The sequence below is a fragment of the Bubalus bubalis genome, chromosome 13, assembly GCF_019923935.1.
Source record: "Bubalus bubalis isolate 160015118507 breed Murrah chromosome 13, NDDB_SH_1, whole genome shotgun sequence".
Taxonomy (NCBI): Eukaryota; Metazoa; Chordata; class Mammalia; order Artiodactyla; family Bovidae; genus Bubalus; species Bubalus bubalis.
In genome coordinates this window covers 87210724-87219167 of record NC_059169.1, presented here as the reverse complement: position 1 = coordinate 87219167, position 8444 = coordinate 87210724, and the positions used below count along the sequence as shown (strand labels likewise).

The following is an 8444-nucleotide window of genomic DNA, read 5'->3' as shown; positions in this document are numbered from 1 at the left end:
CATCACAAGAAATTAATTTAATTACAGTATGCAAAGAGTTAACATACATGTGGATATTAAATTGACCCTACAATAAAACTTTAATATCTGCAAAAAGACATTTGAATGTATGGTTTATAAAACCACTAGCTGCCACAGATTTTCAGTAGATGGTGCGAAGGACAATCAGGTTTTTATACCACCATCAGGGAAATGGTCTTGGTGTGTCTCCTATGTATCAAGGAATAGCAGAGTGCAGAATTCAATATGCTGGACAAGGTTTGTTTATTCCAGGATCTTTTCCTTTTAATAGATAAAAACATTTATAGAAACTTTAGCAATAACATTTCAGCTTAGTTCCTTCCTTATTCTTCCTTTCTTCTTTGGAACTAGATGACATCATTGTGTTTATTTCCCTCATGTTTTTGCAGTGTTATCACACATACACATTACATTTATATATATTATGCTATATATAAATGTATGTAGACACTTAATTTCTCTATTTTTGAGATTTATCCATATGTAGGTCTAGTTATTTGTTTTAAATGAAGTGTAGAAGTCTACTGCATAACAAGCCTCTCTGTATTTTATTCTCTCCCTGACTGCAGGATATTTAAATGCTTTACCCTTTTCAGTTCTTACAAATGTTCAGGAAATATATTTGCACAACATCTTTGAGCTTCTCCAGGGAGACATGAGACATGGAATTGCTGGGTCATAAGTACATGCACCTTTACCATTTCCAAGTTGCTGCCTAAACTGGCTTTACCAGTTTTGCACTCTTACCATCTAGGCAGAAATCCCTACACATAGGTGAAAACTTGGTGACATAGAACTTTGTCATTTTGCCAGTCTGATGAGGGTAAAATGGTATCTCATAGAATTGTCATTAAAAAAAAATATTGAATGGAAATGATCCATCCCTTCCCACAACTTTTCACAACTTGCTTATACAATCATTAAGAGTGAACCCTCATAAGGATTGCATTACTAATTGTTTGGACGTTTAGACTGAACAGAAATGATAAAGCCAAGAAACACATTCCTAGATTCCAATCTTCTCCAGGTCTGCTTTTTGCTTCATTCAACTTTGTTCCAGTCCTGGGCATGGAGGCCGGCACAAGGTAGCGCTTCCAAAATGGCTGACTCGGGGGTTTATCATATACTTCTTGTTGGGGCATCAGAATGAGGGGCAGTGCGTGCTGTTGTGGTGTTTAAGTAATAAACATATATAAAATGAACTTTAAAAATGTGAAGTTTATTAATAGACAAAGATATTTTCATAGATGCATTATAGTTACAAAGAATTTCCATGAGAAAAATGTAAAGGTGCTCTATATAAAGCTTGAAAATCAATTATAATAATAGTTCCTGATTATTTATATTTAGTACCTTCTCTATGCCCAGGACCTGAGGTGGGCCTTGGTGTTTTTGGAAGCTGGCCTGGCATTCACAGATAGGCCTTATTGTTCTTCTCATGGACATAACCAGTTTTATAGAATAAGGTTGGTGGGAAGTCACTACTAAACTTTCTGAGACTATCAGTGACTGTCCTCCTTTGTCAATTATGGCTTTAGCCTCATTCTTTAGCCTGCCATCCAACCAGATAAGATGTACTGTTACCGAATCTTCAAACAGTCCCCAATCCCGGACAGCACTGAAAATCAGAGTAACCCTTCTCATTCTGCTTCTGAAGAGTCTTCCAAAATCACCTAACCAAAGTCCAAATCCTTTCAGGCCTTTCTAGCACCTCTTACTGAGCAACCCCATCCCAACGTGCATGTTCTCATTCTTTATGAGTAATAAAATTCCAGTGGTTCAACTACATGCGTTCCTCCTTCCTGGTAGTCTTTGCTGGGAGGGGCTTTCACAGACATTTCTAAGAACTTTACATATGCTGTCTCATTTAAGCCTGACAATTCTGATTGTTAGGTATTGTTCTTACCCACTTCTGCATTTGAAAAAGCAAAAGAAAGAAATTTTAACATCACCTTCAACATCACATAGCTAGTAAATAACAGGAGTAAAATGTGCATATGGGTTCAATGATCATCCACAGGTAGTTACTACATACTTGCAGTTCTCCTGACCTTTCTGTTCTCCTGAACTTTCCCTTAAAGATTAGGTACTTTCTGAGTATAGAGACTGGCACAGAAGCTTCGTACAAATAAATAAACATAATAACAAATACAAATAAAACAAATAAACTTAAACAATCCTCCCTCCCCTGCCCACCTGTAGTGTGAAGACTTCACTTAAACAAGGCCCATTTTCTCAACCTCTGTGCTAGCCCACATCCCATCCAGCTAGGACATCACAGAGCAACCTGTGCTAATCAGCAGGTTCCCACTGGCTATCTATTTTACACAAGGTAGTGTACATATGTCAGTCCTCATCTCCCAGTTTGTCCCACCCTTCTCTTCCTCACAGTGTCCACATGTCTGTTCTCTCTCTCTACGTCTCCCGTTATGGAAATAGGTTCATCTGTACCACTTCTCTGGATGAAGCACAAGCTGGACTCAAGATTGCCGGGAGGAAATATCAATAACCTCAGAAATGCGGATGATGGGCTTCCCTGGTAGCTCAGACGGTAAAGCATCTGCCTCCAATGTGGGAGACCTAGGTTCGATCCTGGGTTGGGAAGATCCTCTGGAGAAGGAAATGGCAACCCACTCCAGTACTCTTGCCTGGAAAATTCCATGGATGGTGGAGCCTGGTAGGCGACAGTCCATGGGATAGCAAAGAGTCGGACATGACTGAGCAATTTCACTCATGCAGGTGACACCACCCTTACAGCAGTAAGTGAAGAAGAACTAAAGAACTTTTTGATGCAAGTTAAAGAGAGTGAAAAATTTGGTTTAAAGCTCAACATTCAGAAAACTAAGATCTATGGCATCCGGTCCATCACTTCATGGCAAATAGATGGGGAAACAGTGGTAACAGGGGTTGACTTTACTTTTGGGGGCTCCAAAATCTGTGCAGATGGTGACTGCAGCCATGAAATTAAAAGACACATACTCTTTGGAAGGAAAGTTATGACCAACCTGGACAGCATATTAAAAAACAGAGACATTACTTTGTCAACAAAGGTCCGTCTAGTCAAGGCTATGGTTTTTCCAGTGTTCACGTATGGATGTGAGAGTTGGACTATAAAGAAAGCTGAGCACCGAAGAATTGATGCTTTTGAACTGTGGTGCTGGAGAAGACCCTTGAGTCCCTTGGACAGCAAGGAGATCAAACCAGTCCATCCTAAAGGAGAACAGTCCTGAGTGTTCATTGGAAGGACTGATGTTGAAGCTGAAACTCCAATACTTTGGCTACCTAATGTGAAGAGCTGACTCATTAGAAAAGACCCTCATGCTGGGAAAGATTGAAGGCAGGAGGAGAAGGGGACCAGAGAGGATGAGATGGTTGGATGGCATCATGGACTCAAGGGACATGAGTCTGGGTAAACTGGGAGTTGCTGATGGACAGGAAGGCCTGGCGTGCTGCGGTCTATGGGTCACAAAGAGTTGGACATGACTGAGTGACTGAAGTGAATTGAACTGTACCATTTTTCTAGATTCCACTTATATGCATTAATATACAATGTTTGTTTTTCTTTTCCTGACTTACATCACTCTGTTTGACAGACTCTAAATCCATCCACATCCCTACGAATAACCCAATTTCATTCCTTTTTAAGGCTGAGTAATATCCCATTGTACCTATGTACTACATTTTCTTTATCCATTCATCAGTAGATGCACATCTAGGTTGTTCCGATGTTCTGACTTCTCTAGACCTTGCCCCTGCCTGGAACGTCTTTTTGCTGAAAGTCACGCCACTCTTTTCTGTCCTAAGAAAGTCTTTGCATCCTTCTTCTTTCCAAATCCTCTCCTTCAGATTTAATACATTTTTTTTTATTCTCAAGAACTTTTAAATTAACTGCTATAACATTTATGTTATTTCATTTGTGTAAGGATTTGTGAAGCACATTATTAGACTGTGAGCTCCTCCAGGAAGCGCTGTCTGGTTTTTGGTGGCTGCCTCTGCCACCCTTGAGCGGGCTCCCAGCTCTCAACAGGTGCTCAGTCTGTGGAGAAAGCGTCCTCCGGGGCGTCCTGGGAGCTGCGGTCCTCTCCTGCTTAGCGGCCCTTCAAGTACAGATCCCAGAGGAACTACTTTTCCCCGTGGCCGTCACACCCGGTCCTCCCGAGACGTGCGGAAACGGGGAGCAGATGATTTCGCATCCAAGCGCTGCTCAAGTGGCTGCGCTGGGCGGGTCCCGCCTCGTTCCCAGGTCAGCCGGAACCCATTCTCCAAATTCCGAACACACCCAGACTAGTCACTTCCCGGTACGCTTCCCACATTTCCAAGGCCGGCCGCACCCAGTACCCTTCAACTTGGGCCGTCTGGGACTCCAGAGGCTCAAGCGCCGCAGAGAACGGCGGACCCGCCAATCACGCTTCTTCTTGCCCGGAAGGGGCGGTGCCCAGGGCGCGTCACTCCGAGCGCAGCTTCGGATTGGCTGGGCCCCGGCTCGGCGGAGGCCCCGGATTGGCTGGGTCCGGGTGCTCGTCGGCGGCGGGACTTTTCGGATGTGTTGCTCCGGGAGGCAGCGGTTGGACTGATTCGGGCAAGCGCCGTCGGCGGCGGGACTAGGGACGCGCGCGCCGCGGACGCCGGGCTCCCGCCCGTGGCTTGCAGAGCTGCGGCCTTCTCCCCCCTCGCCTTCCCGGAGCCGTGGAAGCATGGACCGGCACCGGCCGCGTCTGCGTGCCCAGGCGCAGCGCTCGGCCGTCGGGGCGGCCTACCCCGAGTCCTCCCTGGGCCGCAGCCGCCGGGACAGCGAGGCGCCGCGCCGGAAGGGCCTGCAGCGCCCTCCGCCCCACCGCGGCCCCGCGGCGCCTGCGGAGAAGCGCCCCAAGTTTGTAAGTTGGGCCTTGGTCCGGGCGGGCTGCGACCCGGTGATGGGTCCCTCGGTTTTCCTCAGCTCCGGCCTGGCCGACAGCGTGGGCGGGTTCCCTGGGCGTAGCCGTGAGCTACGCTTTGTTCTAAATCGTCAAGAGTTGCGGTCTCCTCACGGGTTATGACGGCAGGCCCAGTTCTATTTGGATCCTTTGACAAACACCTGATCACTGCCCCAACTTCCTAACGTTGTCGTGAGAAGCAGCTTCAAGTTTAAGTGCTGATGTCTCTCGTACACTTTGCATTTTTAAGTTAAACTTTTCCTTTTTCCCATAGTATCTTAGAGTATGAGATATATGGAAGTGATCTTTACTTGATAGGATTGCCTTTTCTGCTTCATATTTTAATTCCCAAGAAGAAGTTTTTAAAAGTAGATTCAGTTCCTTTCAGTTCAGTCTTTCATTCGTGTCCGACTCTTTGCGACCCCATGAATTGCAGCACGCCAGGGCTCCCTGTCCATCACCATCTCCTGGAGTTGACTCAAACTCACATCCATCGAGTCGGTGATGCCATCCAGCCATCTCATCCTCTGTCGTCCCCTTTTCCTCCTGCCACCAATCCGTCCCAGCATCTGAGTCTTTTCCAATGAGTCAGCTCTTTATAACTTTACAAATTGAAACGGCTTGTTTTAAAACTTGGCGGGTCATGCAGTCACCGCTAAAGAATGTTATGTTTAGCTTGGAAAGAAGTCTGAGTATTTGAAACCTGCTATTCCGGTTGCTTCTCTTACTCACTTTAACGGTCAAAGAAGTGTCGTGATTAGTGCTTTGTAAATCTTTGTATTGGCACTAACTAGTGAAAGAACAGACAAGAGAAGATTGTTTTGTTGTCTGTGTAAATAAATCACAAGCAAATTACATAGAGGGTTGATACATTTGGAGTGAGACAGAATTGAAAATTTAATACCCCTCCATTTTACTTAGGAATACGGAAAAACATTTTAGTCATAGGTGAAATTTTAGAGTACAGCTTGTTCCTTCTGTGAACATTGTTAGAAATACGAGTCAAGATACACAAATTAAGGGATGAAGGCTTGTGGAGGAGGAGTGAGTAGCTACATATAACAGTCAAAAATGACACATGAATAAAACAGAGCAGAGCCTGAGATGTATCAGAATACTGAAAATGAAGGACAACATGGATTAATGATGCAAAATTAAGTATCAAGATGGCCATCAGTTCAGTTAGTTCAGTTCAGTCGCTCAGTCGTGTCCAACTCTTTGTGACCCCATGAATCCCAGTACACCAGGCCTCCCTGTCCATCACCATCTCCCAGAGTTCACTCAAACTCACATCCATCGAGTCAGTGATGCCATCCAGCCATCTCACCCTCTGTCGTGCCCTTTTCCTCCTGCCCCCAATCCCTCCCAGCATCAGAGTCTTTTCCAATGAGTCAACTCTTCGCATGAGGTGGCCAACGTACTGGAGTTTCAGCTTTAGCCATGGGAATGGTGAAATTTTACAAAGGGGATCAACTATGTTGTTGATTGTTATCTTGACAGGGCTGAGGAATAAATAAGAGAGTTAGATTGGCAGTGAAAGAGTCTACCCCATATGGAAAGGATCCACTGGGCAATGACTTTTCTTCTTTTTACTCTCTGGGTTAATGTCATCATTCCAGTTTGTCTCTGACTCCTGTGCTCCAGAATATATGAAATGTAGTTTTCTGTGACTCCTTCCAGCAAGGAGGTCATGAAAGTAGAACCTAAAATAATATTTATTAATAGATTTAGTTTCCTTGAAGGATATATCAGGTGATGTGAGTTCTAGGTTCTGTGCTGTTTTTCACTTCTTAGATATGTTGTAAACATGAAAAAATGTCTAAAGACACACACTTTTAAGCCCTCAGTCTAATAAATACATTTAAAATACTGTGTGTTTTTAGATTGGTAGAGGTCTGATTTGAATCACGACTTTAAATTAATTTAGAAGTAATTTGGATTCTTTGTAATCTCATAAACTAATTTAGATTCTTGCTTACATGATAATTTCTTGATATTTTCCATTTCACTAATTCTGTCATCAGCTGTGTCTAATCTATTTAACTTATTCTGAATATTTGAGTTATCAATTATCTTTTATTTCTATAAGGTCCATTTGCTTTCTTTTTCAAATCTGCCTGGTTACTGTATTCTTTATATTGCTGTTTCTTATGCCTTTGTTCCTTTAGACACTGCTTGCTGCTGCTAAGTCGCTTCAGTCGTGTCCGACTCTGTGCGACCCCGTAGACGGCAGCCCACCAGGCTCTGCCGTCCCTGGGATTCTCCAGGCAAGAACACTGGAGTGGGTTGCCATTGCCTTCTCCATTGTGTGAAAGTGAAAAGTGAAAGTGAAGTCTCTCAGTCGCGTCTGACTCGTAGCGACCCCATGGACTGCAGCCTACCAGGCTCCTCCATCCATGGGATTTTCTAGGCAAGAGTTACTGGAGTGGCTTGCCATTGACACTGCTTACTTTACTCTTTTTCTTCTATATTTGGCATTTATGGTATGTGCACCTTTGGACTGTGTACACTGACTTGCACCTGTGGTAGAGTGGTCTCTCCCTCTGTGCTTGTTAAATTTTGTATTGATAATTTCAATGCTTAATCTTAACCTGTCTTCTAGGAGGCCTACCTGGGGAGAGTTTTCTTTGGGCATGATCTGAGTCTATGTCTACCAGGAGCCTGAAAGTGCCATCTCTCTGTTGGATTGGACTCTTAGAGGGCCTGGAGTTCCAGGGTCAACTCTAACTCTCTAGCCTAGGCTCAGTCTCCCAATATCAAGGTTACCTTCTGAGCAGGCGTTCCCAGCCCGCCCGCTTCTCGCTGTTCTCAGTCCCACTTCAGTGACACTTGCTCATCGGTTGGAGGGTGATTTTGGACACTACCCCTTCCTCATGAGACCTCAGCAGTGCCCCAAATAGTGATTGTTCTGTCGTTCAGTCTGCTGTACTGCTGGACCTCAAGTCTGTTTTTGGCTTTCTCTTGATTTGGAATGAAATGATGCTAGCTAGTCTGAATTCCTCCAGGTCACATAGTCATTAGGTCACCTGATTGCTTTTGACTGTAACAAGTCATGCAGGTTGGTGATAATGTGCGTGACTGGTGTTTGCAAGCTGCAGAGCGGCAAGCTTGTGTGGAACTGCGGGTAAACTGGCCACTGGCTCCTTAGTGTAAGAAGGTAGGAGCTCTGGTCCCCGCTGAATTTCTGTTGTACTTTGAACCTAGATAAAGCAGACGAATCCTTGTTTTCTGTTACTTGTATAGTTGTGGGCCTCTGGTTAGTTTTGAATTGTGTATGCACGTCTGTAGCATAGACCTTCTCCCCATAGATATGTGTAAATCGTAGAGATTTGTCTGTTGTAAATGTAGGGTAGTTTGGCTGCACAATAAATCAGCTTCTTTTGGGCTGCTTGTGAACTCACCCACTTGGTTTCAGCAGGGGATGTGGCAAGCAGCGTGTGTGTGTGTGTGTGTGTGTGTGTGTGTGTGAAGGTCCTGGGGATAGTTACCGGGGACGAGGTGCCACCAGTG

At 44.6% G+C, this 8444-nt stretch overlaps 1 protein-coding gene across 5 annotated transcripts in view; it reads left to right on the top strand.

Moving 5' to 3' along the window:
• The first annotated feature begins 4570 nt into the window (after nt 1–4570).
• Nucleotides 4571–8444, top strand: part of DIAPH3 (diaphanous related formin 3) — a 569530-nt gene continuing 565656 nt past the window's right edge. For all 5 annotated transcript variants that reach the window (XM_025263061.3, XM_044926876.2, XM_025263062.3 and 2 more), the window contains exon 1: nt 4571–4895. In XM_025263061.3, coding sequence (XP_025118846.3) covers nt 4716–4895 — 180 coding nt within the window. In that variant the 5' untranslated portion in view covers nt 4571–4715. The remainder of the gene's footprint in view (nt 4896–8444) is intronic.